Source organism: Epinephelus lanceolatus, chromosome 3 (assembly GCF_041903045.1).
Source record: "Epinephelus lanceolatus isolate andai-2023 chromosome 3, ASM4190304v1, whole genome shotgun sequence".
In the NCBI taxonomy this organism is placed as follows: domain Eukaryota; kingdom Metazoa; phylum Chordata; class Actinopteri; order Perciformes; family Serranidae; genus Epinephelus; species Epinephelus lanceolatus.
The window spans coordinates 31,184,055-31,196,338 of record NC_135736.1 but is presented as its reverse complement, the minus strand read 5'-3'; the positions used below and the strand labels follow the sequence as shown (position 1 = coordinate 31,196,338).

Genomic DNA, 12,284 nt, shown 5'->3' with positions numbered 1-12,284 from the left:
TATTTCTGCATCAATGCTGGTTACTATATCACCATAAATATATATATCACAATCACAATATGAAGTGACACATACATAACAGAGGGTTTTATTTATCTTGCCCGCTCCTACCTGAGAGTTTTTCAGTTGTTGTCTTTGTTGTGGTGTAAATGAACACACAGGGTGAATCGTAAAACATTATTTAAACAAGATTATTCTTTTTTTTTTCTTTACAGGCCATAATAGCAATAAACCCACTGCAAAATGGAACCCAGTGACAGCCAAAGGACTGGATGAACGTGGTTTTTTATGAGTGTTACTTGGTAAGGTTTGTTTACATGGATGGGAAGAGGTCAGTAGAGTTCTAACTGGATGCCAAAGAGTTTACAGAATGGAAATATGTCCCGAATGGCAACATCTCCATAACGAGTGGAATTTATTTATGCAAGCTTGTCACATAAGTAAGACCTATTTCTAAATGCTGTTGCGTATCGTCTGACGGATTATCAACTATCACGTATACTCTACCGTCTTCCATTGTCCCGCAGTATTGCTGCAAAGAAGATTTAGTTTGAACCAAAATCAGGACTTTTTTCAGTTTGCACAAAAGGGTTCTGGAGTCTTTACTATTCTTTTTAATCACTTTATGTCAAATGTTTATTTTTTTATTTGTGCAGGAGTTCTGCAGAAGTGCTGCGGATTTAAAGATGCACCGATATATTTAAAGACGTGAGAGATTATGAGGAGCCACAGAGTGAAATCACAGAATGTTCAGAACGTGGAAAGTTAAAGATACTTGATCAGATTATGATGTCATTCTACACAACTAAATAAAAAACTACAGGTCGAAGGTTTGTGTCATCAACAGCAGGTTTTAAGTCAGTGGTTCCCAACTGGTGCAGCCACGGGGTCCAGATTTCTCCTCAGTCATTAGTTCGAGGTCCACACAGTTTAATATATTCAGCTTCATACTTGCATTTGGCCATGTCGTTGAGCTAGATGCTGTCTCTGTCAAGCAGCTGTCCATTAGTCACTCACACTACAGCAGGAAACAGCACTTAAAGCAACTCTTACCATTCTTGCATTTCACAAAGCACTTGGAAAAAATTTGAATATCCACAACTCCCACCTCCTTCCACCTGCAACTCCACTTCCCTCCAAAGGCCTACTCCCCCCTCCTCAATTACGTCCTCATTACATCTATGATAGATGTAGGCGTTGGCAAGGTAACGTTAGATACACGGAAGAGGAGAGCGAGTGTAACATTACATCCAAGACAGTCAAACGCAACCCCGAAGTTTTAAAACAGTGTCAGTGATGACTGATGAGTTTTAGAATAAGGTTACAGTGCTAACATTAGATAGTAGCGTTAACGTTACTAGTAAGTGGAAATGCACAAGGAAGATAACGTTAGTAATTCAGAGCCATTAGCAAATGGATGCTGTGTTGTCATATATAACTCGTCATACTCGTCTGTCCGTCATACTCGTTGTCCTCCGCTTATCCAGGTCTGGGTCGCGGGGGCAGCAGCCTCAGCAAAGAAGCCCAGACAGTCCTCTCCCCAGCCACTTCCGTCAGCTCTTCCGCGGGAACCCCGAGGCGTTCCCGGGCCAGCCGGGTGATGTAATCCCTCCAGCACGTCCTGGGGCGGCCCCGAGGTATCCTCCCGGTTGGACATGCCCGAAACACCTCCCAAGGGAGGCGTCCGGAAGGCATCCTTACCAGATGCCCGAACCACCTCAACTGGCTCCTCTCAATGTGGAGGAGCAGCGGCTCTACTCCAAGTCCCTCCCGGATGTCCGAGCTCCTCACCCTATTCTAAGGCTGAGCCCAGCCACCCTGTGGAGGAAACTCATTTCGGCCGCTTGTACTCGCGATCTCGTTCTTTCAGTCACTACCCAGAGCTCGTGACCATAGGTGAGGGTTGGAACGTAGATTGACCGGTAAATCGAGAGCTTCGCTTTCTGGCTAAGCTCCCTCTTCACCACAACGGACCGGTTGAGCGCCTGCATCACTGCTGACGCCGCCCCAATCCGCCTGTCAATCTCCTGCTCCATCCTACCCTCACTCGTAAACAGGATCCCGAGATACTTAAACTCCTCCACCTGAGGAAGGACCCCCCCCCCCGACCTGGAGTGGGCAATCCACCCTTTTCCAGCTGAGGACCATGGCCTCAGACTTGGAGGTGCTGATTCTCATCCCAGCCGCTTCACACTCGGCTGCAAAGAGCTGGAGGTCACTGTTCGATGGAGCTAGGAGGACCACGTCATCCGCAAAAAGCAGGGACGAGATCCTCCCGTCACCGAACCTGACACCCTCCACCACTCGGCTGCGCCTAGAAATTCTGTCCATGGAAGTTATGAACAGAACCAGTGACAAAGGGCAGCCCTGGCGGAGTCCAACCCACACCGGGAACAGGTCCGACTTACTGCCGGCCACGCGAACCAGACTCATGCTTCTTCGGTATAGGGACTGGATGGCCCTTAGCAAGGGGCCACCAACCCCATACTCCCGGAGCACCCCCCACAGGATGCCCCTGGGGACACGGTCGTAAGCCTTCTCCAAATCCACAAAACACATGTGGACTGGTTGGGCGAACTCCCATGCCCCCTCCAGCACCCTGGCGAGGGTAAAGAGCTGGTCCATGGATCCGCGTCTGGGACGAAAACCACATTGCCCCTTCTCAATCTGAGGTTCAACTATCGACCGGACCCTCTTCTCCAGCATCCTGGAGTAGACCTTACCGGGTAGGCTGAGGAGTGTGATCCCCATATATATAACGTTATATGTTATATTAGAAGCAAACTAAACATAACGTTACCTGTCCTGCGCAGTCAAACGCAACCCTGGAGTTTTGAAACTTATCCAGAGTCAGTGATGACGGATGAGTTTTAGAATAAGGTTACACTGCTAACGTTAGATAGAAGCGTTAACGTTACTAGTAAGTGGAAACACACAAGGAAGATAACGTTAATGTATCAGAGGCTACGCTACATTAGCCGTTAGCAACCAGATGCTGTGTTGTCATATATAACGTTATAGCCTATGTTACATTAGAGGCAAACTAAAAATACCTGTCCAGCAGAAACTCTGCGACCATCTCGTCCCTTTTTAGCTCAGGAGGAAGCTGCATCAGTCTTCGTCATCGCTTGAAAGCAGAGCCGAAGTTTTGGCTATTCCAGCATATTTGTTGTCTCACAGACTCAGGGGCGGGGGCCATACGAGAATGGTACAATTATGAGTTTTTATCTCTGGTGGAATTCATTTACATTTTAGTGTGCCATCAGCTTATTAATAGCATTTTAACCGAAACAAAGAAAGGCGTAAAATTTCCAGAAAAGTAAGTGTCGCTTTAAAATAAAAGCTCTTTGCTGGAAATACCCCGTACTTCAAAATAAGGTGTGCTTTTTTCTTTTTTTTTTCTTTACAAGCTTGACACATTCGCGAGTCACTTCCATTCAGAAAGGACCCTCGACCCACTTTGGGACCACGACCCACCAGTTGGGAACCACTGTTTTAAGTAGTTCACTTATTTGCACCTGTCAGAGGAGTAATATCTGGGCAGCTTACTGACTTTATGCACATCGAGGGCTTTAGGTCACCAGGAAACAGACATTGCAACACTTCCATATATTCAGTTACTGATTTGTTTAAAGTGTTATCATTTATCAGCTGTTTTACAACATTTATGTGTTAATGAGTGACTGAGGGCTGCCCCGTACCAGTCAACTCCTCTGGCTGTAAAAGTCTGTTGGCAAAGATTCTTCCGCCATCGTTCATTACAAAGTATACATCTTGGAGAGGTTTCCCAAAATGTGATTTTGTGTGACTGTGTTCAGTTTTTGGCAGACTCCAAGTTGTACAATTTGTTGACTGTGATGTTCTGTAGGTGGGGCAGCCCTTATGTTATTCAGTGGGTCACTATATACTGTGTCACCTTGTGTATTTTACCTTCGATCGTGCTGGTACTTGTAATCCTTTTTTGTAATTCACAGTGATGTCAAATTGTATTTTTTCAGTCTTCCTTTTAAAGTAGACGGATTTAAACAGGTCTGTATTTGCAGGTATTTTCATAATGATGCCAATATAATTAATATGCCTATCTGATATTGACCATACAACAGAACAATTATTCTTGTTCGTAAGACTGCTGTTCTGAAACCTGCATGTGGCCTTTACAAAGTCTTAGTAGCTGTGTGTACAGCATAAGCATGAGCATGATAATACCGGACTTTGAGTCCAATAAAACGTAAATTCTATTGGATTTTACTTAATTGTGATAAAATCTAGTCATTAAATAGCAAATTGTGCCGACATTTGATTTGGAAACTTTTGTAGCACTTGAATGTTGTTCCCCTTCTCGTGCTCATGAAGCAACACATACGTTTGGTTATGCACCCATTGTAAATATGAACATGTGATGCAAATAATACGCTGGAAAACAAGTGACTGTCTGAGACATACTATGCATTCACTGAAAATGACTTTACGATTACTTTAAAAGCAGAATTTGGCATTTTTAAGGCTTTGTATTTTGTACATCCAACATTCCCGAGAGCACATAAAAATCAATGTAGGTCAATTTTGAAATATTGATATCAGTTTTCTTTTGTGCTCACTATATTGCCAAGTCTTTTCCTGCCATTTATGCATATCTTTTCACTGTGTGTTTTTGTCCAAACACAATAACCTTTGTCCAGGTATTTCTATTCTAAGCGCACACATTCAGTCACTAACTTTGCTGTGTTTGTGCTGTCTGACACTAAAGGATTGTGTGTAGAGATTTGTGTGTGTATGTGTGGGTATATGCCTGTTTGAGTTGCCACAACTGAACTTGTAATTTGAGCATCTACTTGGATTTGTCGTGGTTTGTTTACTGACATTGATCAAAGGAACAGTGTGTAAGGTTTAGGGGGATTTAGTGGCATCTAGTGGTGAGGATTGCAGATTGCAACCAGCTGAAACAGCTCTTGTTAGATTTCTTAAGTGCTCATTGTTCAGGTTTTCACTGGGAGCTGACCTACCCACAGAGGTCTTTTACTCTCCTAAACAAACTACCCAAGTGATTCCAACAGGTAGAAACACTGAGTAAAGCAGAGTCGAGTAACAAATCAAGTCTCCGAGGCTAGCCTAGCACCTGCTAATGAATGCTCACATATTTTCTCTGATAACTTAAGATCCAGATGTTCAGGAGGTTTCTACCAGGAGCTGAATTATCTGCAGGGGTCTTTTCCTCTCCAAAACAAATGGACCAGGCGATTTAAACCGGTAAAAATACTGAATGAATCACTTTCACGTTGAAAAATCAGTGTTTTCTAAAGGGGCTGCTAACGGTGGCCAATACGAAAATGCCAGTGGCCCTATTTAAAGTCACTATTTAGTTTGTACATTCTGGGCTACTGTCGAAACATGCTAGTGCAACATGATGATCTCAGTGGACAAGGACCTGCCCCCTATGTTGATATAAACAGCTCATGCTAAGGTAACAGAAACACGATTCTTATTTTTAGGTGCTTTTACACTTAAGAAAGCATACATATTATATTACTTTTCTACCAGTATATCCCCCGACATCCTGCACACTGGACCTTCAATTCAAAGAAAAAGAAGGCTTTCAGTGTAACTGAGCTATCGAGCAGTCTAATTGTCCAAATAATGTAAGGATGCCTTTACACAAGATTGTGCTGTCGTAATTATAAATCACTCATTTTACCGTTATGAAATATCTAATATATTCACTGGATGATAAAATCACTAAACTATTGAATTAGATGAAGCTCAGTTGGATCAACCAGATTATCTTCATGTTGTTTCACCTGCAATGTGATTTTCTTTGTGCGTGCGTGTGTGTGTTTTCTTATGTGACCTATTTATGGTACCTTTCCTGTTATTGAATTCTTTTCCTCATCTGTAAAAAATAGGAATCATTTCCACACCAGTTGTATTTTAAATTCTGAACTTTGTGTCTTCAGTTGTATCCAGAGTGCCTTGACATTTTTCAGTGGGACATGTTATTATGTGAGTGAAACCACAGTGAGGGACTGAAGTTGAATGAATGAAAGGGTTGGAGGATGTCATGCAAAACCTTTTAAATATGCAATGCTAATATTGACATATCTGATGACATGCCTGTGTGTGTGTGTGTGTGTGTGTGTGTGTGTGTGTGAGGGAGTGACGGGAGGAGGGCGGATTTGTGCCAGGTACAATATTCCTAAAAGCCCTTTCAGACTTGGAAGCCACAACAACTCACTGGTCACTCTGCATCCAGCTGCACTGGCAAAAGTCTGACATGTTCAAATGTCATGCTTTGATGCTTGTACGTGCATCCCACCTTCCAGTTTGAAAGAGCATTAATGTATAATAACTGACAGATTTACTTGGGTTATTATTAAACGTGCATGCCTGTGTATCTGTTTGTGTGCGAGCTTGGAAAAAGAAGCTGATAATTGTGTTTTCCTCTTGCGCCCCATGCCCCATCTTCATTCATACTAAGGCTCTATATACTGTGACAAAAGGTCTTTATGTCCTGTGTCACATGACGTCACGGTTGGCATTGCATCAATCCATATCTTTTATCTTGTGCTAAATATACGGGGACAGCACCTAATTAGACTGTATTGCATCAACACTCAAGAACAAAGACGAACTTTCCCCCATTATGTGGCTGATTTTATCTGATACGTTACTGGCTGATGTGTTGGAACTGTATGCCTCACTGAATCCTATTGTCATACCTCTGTATGTGCTTAGGATTTGGCCTGCATTACTGTTGAATTGAGTTGTCGGTGCTTCAGTGAATGCTTCATGACTTGTGTAAGTACAGATCAATTTAAAGAAACACATAAAATCTGTCTACACTTTATATTTTTGTAGATAATATATATTTATTTTTATTCATTGTTGAATAAAGTTTAAATTATTGTATCACTCTCACATCAGTCACTTCACTGTGTATTTTTTTTAACTTAAGGGGATAGTTCCGATTTTAAAGTTGGGCTGTATGGGGCACTTATCCATAGTCAGTGTAATACCTACAGTTGATGTCAGTCAGCACGCCTCTAGTTTGAAGAAGCGTCAGTACTACCAGCCTGGACGGAGGGGTGGGGGCAGCGGCAAATGTATTTTAGCCACCTAAAAAACTGTTTGCATGCTCTATTAGGCATATTTCCGCCGCTGACAGCCTGTTCTGACAGGTAAGCCGTTAATGGCTTCAGTTCGCCATCTATGCTCTCTTCAAAGTCACCAGACTCCATTGACAAAAACACTCATTTTGGCTTGCTGAACACAGGAGCTGCTTTGTTTGTGTTATTGTGGGACTTTGGTGAATCTGAACTAACCCTGTTTAAATGCCAAAGTCACACAGTAAACAAAACAGCTGATCGACGCAGGGATAGACCAGCAGCTCCTGTGTTCAACACTGTTAAATTGTTGTTTTTCTCAATGGAGTCTGGCATTAAAGAGAGCGATATAGCAGCTTCAGTTCCCGTCAGAAATAGCTGTCTGACGGCAAGGTGGAGTGGTGAAAATGTTCGTAGTATAGCATACATTTAAACTGTTTATATATTTTTTAGGTGGCTGAAAATATGTTTTGTTGCTGACCCCCTCCACAGAAGTTCATTGCATAGCTTCCATGTCAGACTCCAGTCGGCTTCTCAAAACTGGGGGCGTGTTGACTGACATCTGCTGTATGTAATACACTGACCATGGATAAGTACCTTACACAACCCTAATCTCTCAAGACAGATTCTGCAATTTACATTAAAGTTTTTTTTTGTTTGGTTGTTCGTTTTTTACCGATGGATTTCCAGATTCACACAACCCCACCTCAAAAGATCTGAACTATCCCTTTAACACAAACCTCCACAAACCTCCCTGAAAATGAAAATTTCGATGGATACAAAACAGAAGAAAAAGAAACAGGCCAGCAGCATCAAATCTGTTCCATATACTTTATTGGCGTTACAAGTAGTGCATTTTTAACAGGTTATGTTGGTGTAAGTAGTTGATAATTCAACAAAATATTGCATGTAATCCTGATGGCAAACATCTCACAGTTAAGTTTCGTTGATCAGTTTGGTCTAACCCCTCTTGAAAATCCTCTTTGCATCCACACCTTCATAGTTGTAGCTCTGTTGACGAAAGATTATGTTGGTTAGGACAGTTACTATACAACTTATGCGTTTCTGCATCTGGCTGAATCATCAAGAGGGTTTTCTCAGACAGAAATTCTGCATTTGAGGTCCTTACTCATAATATATTAACATACGTAATCAGAATTAGATACAGACAACATATTCAGACAGTTAAACAACAAAACCTAATCTTTGTACCCTCCATAACAAGGTCCCAAATGTTTAATAAAAAAATGTCGATTTTTAGTGCACTAATTTGCATAGTTATAAATTAACCCCACCTGTATAAGTTCATCTCCTTGGACTACTCTGGTTGTTGTCAGTTGCTTTCCGTTGTCCTTTCTCATGAAGATTCCCTTCATCATGTCTCCCTCCAAGGTCCATGCACCCTGCAGGGTGAAAAATGAATCAATGACATGAACACTGGGTGGGAATAGTTTGTAGAAGGCTGCCAGTTTTATGGCTGTTCATGGTAGTGAGTTAAAAAATCAACAGGTTGGCACAATAGAAGTCAAGCCTTGAGCTAACAACTTGTTCTTGCAGCTCAGAGGTTCAAAGTCTAAAGTGATTAAAATAGCCAGCTCATCGCAAAGTGTTTAGAACTAAATGGATTGGAGACAAACTTGAGTCTTTTCTTGTAAAGACCTATTTCAGAGTAATTATCAAGTCTAATGATGGGAAAAGATGCCCGACTAGTAGCCCGTTATGCTTACGGATAATTCTGTTCCATCTGCAAGGCTGTAGTCGAAGGTGACCCCCAGGGTGAAGTCTATTTCCAGGGTGCGGAAATTGCTGCTCTCCTTGATCTTAAACTTGTCTCCAGTCTGTTCGATGGTTATCTTGAGGTTATCGTGAGACGCCAGCTTCCTCTTCACCATGTTAATTCCTATCAATAGACACATTGGAATATGTTCAATAGGCTCTGAACAATCAGAGGAAGTTTGTCAGGACTTAATCACTTTTCAAGTACAAGAAGTTCCTTCATTTGTGTGTTTGTAGACGGTAAGTGTGTATAAAAGTTAAATCATAAACATGCTCTGTAGGTCATTGTGCCATCAAGTGTCCTTTAACTGAGATTTGATTCAGTAAGCATTTAAAAAATTAGGATATTAACTAAGAACTTGAGTGCACACATTACAAAAACTTAAATGTGATCAAGTAAAACATTTGCAGGATTATTAGTTTGCTGCATAACTGATATTTTGACTTAGAAACAACTATATTTATTCAATTAAAACTTAATCAGAGCTTTATCAGATCTTGTGATTATATAATCTTACTATACAGAGAGTAGACATGGTAAAGACACTGTCATTTTTCTACCTATGCATTAAAATCTGCATAACTAAGAAATATGCTCTTCTGTTTCAGCATTTCATCAGCTCAGTTTGACATCACTCACCCATTTGCTCCATGAATTTCTCATAGTTATCATTGCGATCGATTTTCCAGGTGCCGTTGAAGGTCATGGTGGCTGCGAGGGTGAGCTGGGTGACTGCAGCAAGGAGGAGGCCGAGGAGTGTCTCACTCAAGGTCTGCCACTCCTTTTAAACCGCGCACCCTCCTATCTCGACATCTAATCAAAATGCTGATGTGGCCGACTAAAGCTCACATTTTCTCCAGGCAATATCCACAGCTGCAGCTGATTGGGTAATGCTATGGTCTTCCTGGACAGAACAGCTCCACGCCCAGTAAAACACATTATGATATTGTATACTTGTTGAACAGCAGAGTGGTTGGTATCCTCTTTTACCTGCATGTTTGTTTGTGCAGGGCGTTGGTCATAGCTTCACCATGTGTTCAGTGCAGAACAGTGATAGAGCGTGCAGCAAATACAAACATATTCTGAACTTTAACTTGAAACACAATCATGTGTTTAATGTCTGTTTTTTGGTCCCTGTATGTCAAATAGCACCACCACCTCCACCCAAACAATAAAAGACAAACCTTAACAATCATGTTGAAGCACATGCAAGTACAAGTTTTCCACTACTTAAATGTGACTGTGATGTCACTTTGGCAGACGCCTTATCACTGGGCCAAGATATTACTGCAATACATGCAATTGCTTTGTGCAAATACAACGTTGATCAGTGTGGGTGATAATGTGTTTCCAGTGATACCTTTGAACTTAATTTGGCCATTGTTGATGAGCGAGACCTTTGAAATTTGAAGTTAATATTACACAGTGTGTACACAGTATAATTTGTCATTAAGATGCATTATTAAACCTGATATGATGCCTTTTATAGTCTGTCTGGATAAACACAACGGTGACAGAAAGTTTTGTTTAGTTTTTTGTAGGGTGCAAATGGATGAAGACACAATACTGGCTACAAACAAACTGCGGAATTATCTTAAAAGGGCGGGGAGGTAAAACAGTAAATGCACATGCAATAGTATTTCTTAAACACCCATGCCAAGTATCACAAAGGGATAAATAAAACATGCCAGCTCTCTTATCTGCGTGTCCTCTCATCTTACTATGTGGCTCAAGAGACCTTTGCCTGACCTTCACTTTCCCCTCAATGAATCTGCCTCTTATCAGACAAAAGACCTTTCTACCATGACTGTAGTGATGAAATTTAACAGGTGATCTTAAGACACACTATACTAGATTGGGCCTTATTGAAGCTAATCTTTAACAAAATGATACACCACAATGTTTTATGCTAGTTGTAGTATCAGGTGTAACATTACACGCAAATTGGAGAGGCTGTCGCTGCAGTGGCTCAAAGTCTGTTTTAGTTGGTGCTGTATGTCTGTGAAAGCTGATCCTACAGTCAAATTGTGAAGGTTTTTTTGTAGCATCCATCTAAGCATAAGGGTTTGGGGGCTAGAAGATCTGAAGCAGGCTTGAACTAGCTGGATAAATCACGATGGGGGGCTGAAAAAGAGGTGCGTCCACCTTCTTACCAACACTGGGGGGCTCTTGAGCAAGGCCCTTAACAGCTAACTGCTTTTAAGTAGATGCTCTGTTGCCATAAAATCAAATTGTGGTTGAATTGATAACTTTTTGCATCGCAACACATTTGTTTTTGACTTCATTTTTAATATCTGATGAGTACTTTTACAGCTCTTCATGGCCAGGCTCCAGGTTACATTTCAGAGTTGATCCAATTTATCAACCTGTGCCCAGCCTGACAAAAAACTGCAAACTTTAACTGTCTGAATATGAACAGGGCCTTCAAGAAAAAAAGCATATCTCCCAACAAAACCTGCCTGGATAAATAAAGTTAATAACAATATTATTCATGCATACCACAAAGCCCTTTTCACAGCAGTCACTTTAGCTCAAGAGGCAAAAAACCCCTACAACTACCACAATGCACTGGGTCACACCTGACCAATAAATGCTCCCGCTGGTGGGTGATGTAATGCATGTGTGACTGTTTCCACAGAAACAATATGGTGGCCGGCTGGTAACAAAAACAATCTGGAATTGAGGTAAGCTAAAATATGTTTATGAAACAGTTCTGAAACCCTTTTAGGCGAGATATAGGCAAAACTCTCTCAGCCTCAGTTTTCCAGTACAGGAAACAGCATGGTGCCCACTTCTTTCTTGTATTACAGCCAAACAGTACACTAAAATATTTTTTGACGACATTTAAGGTGAGAAACAGGCAATAGTATCAGTAGTATCAGAATGTTGGTTTATATTTGATCAGCACTGCCTAGTTTTACCAATTAATCTGAGTTTTGTCTAAGTTTGAGAGAAAGAAGGATTTGGCCAGTTCTGTATGTTTGAGGCCCCTGACTCAAGGTTATGCCATGGTTCAAAGGGTCACGGTTTGTAAATCCTGGTAAATAAATGTGCATTTGTGTACAGTGTGAGGGCAATGGCTGACTGGGACATGTGACTCAGACTCAAGCTAGCAAACTACACATTGGTCTGCTGTCCCACACAAATTCAACTAGCTAGGTAACGTTGCTGTTGACTGCCTGCCGATAACCAGCCAGAAGAAAGTAGCACATGATGAGTCCACAAACACACCAAACATTCCCCGCTCCTATCCTTTCTCCTTCACTGTTTCCGTGGCACGACTGACGGGGTACTCTTGGTAGCCCTATATTCGTCTAGGGGAGACTAAACACTTTTTGTCTCAGCACCTATAACTTGCTGAATTTTTGTTAGAGCTCTCAAATATTGACACACAGTACCCTTATTTGTTT

At 41.6% G+C, this 12,284-nt stretch overlaps 2 protein-coding genes across 2 annotated transcripts in view; one reads left to right on the top strand and one right to left on the bottom strand.

Annotated features, from left to right (window-relative positions):
• Window positions 1-6,912, top strand: part of usp53b (ubiquitin specific peptidase 53b) — a 34,747-nt gene extending 27,835 nt beyond the window's left edge. The window contains exon 17 of the mRNA XM_033623266.2: window positions 216-6,912. Within this exon, the coding sequence (XP_033479157.2) occupies window positions 216-292 (77 nt within the window). The 3' untranslated portion in view covers window positions 293-6,912. The remainder of the gene's footprint in view (window positions 1-215) is intronic.
• Window positions 6,913-7,914: 1,002 nt separating this feature from the next.
• Window positions 7,915-9,671, bottom strand: fabp2 (fatty acid binding protein 2, intestinal). Its single transcript, XM_033623594.2, has 4 exons — window positions 9,514-9,671; window positions 8,825-8,997; window positions 8,393-8,500; window positions 7,915-8,108 (listed from the first exon to the last, which is right to left on the bottom strand). The coding sequence occupies exons 1-4, from the start codon at window positions 9,578-9,580 to the stop codon at window positions 8,058-8,060; spliced, it is 399 nt and encodes a 132-aa protein (XP_033479485.1). The 5' UTR covers window positions 9,581-9,671; the 3' UTR covers window positions 7,915-8,057.
• Between the last annotated feature and the right edge of the window lie 2,613 nt (window positions 9,672-12,284).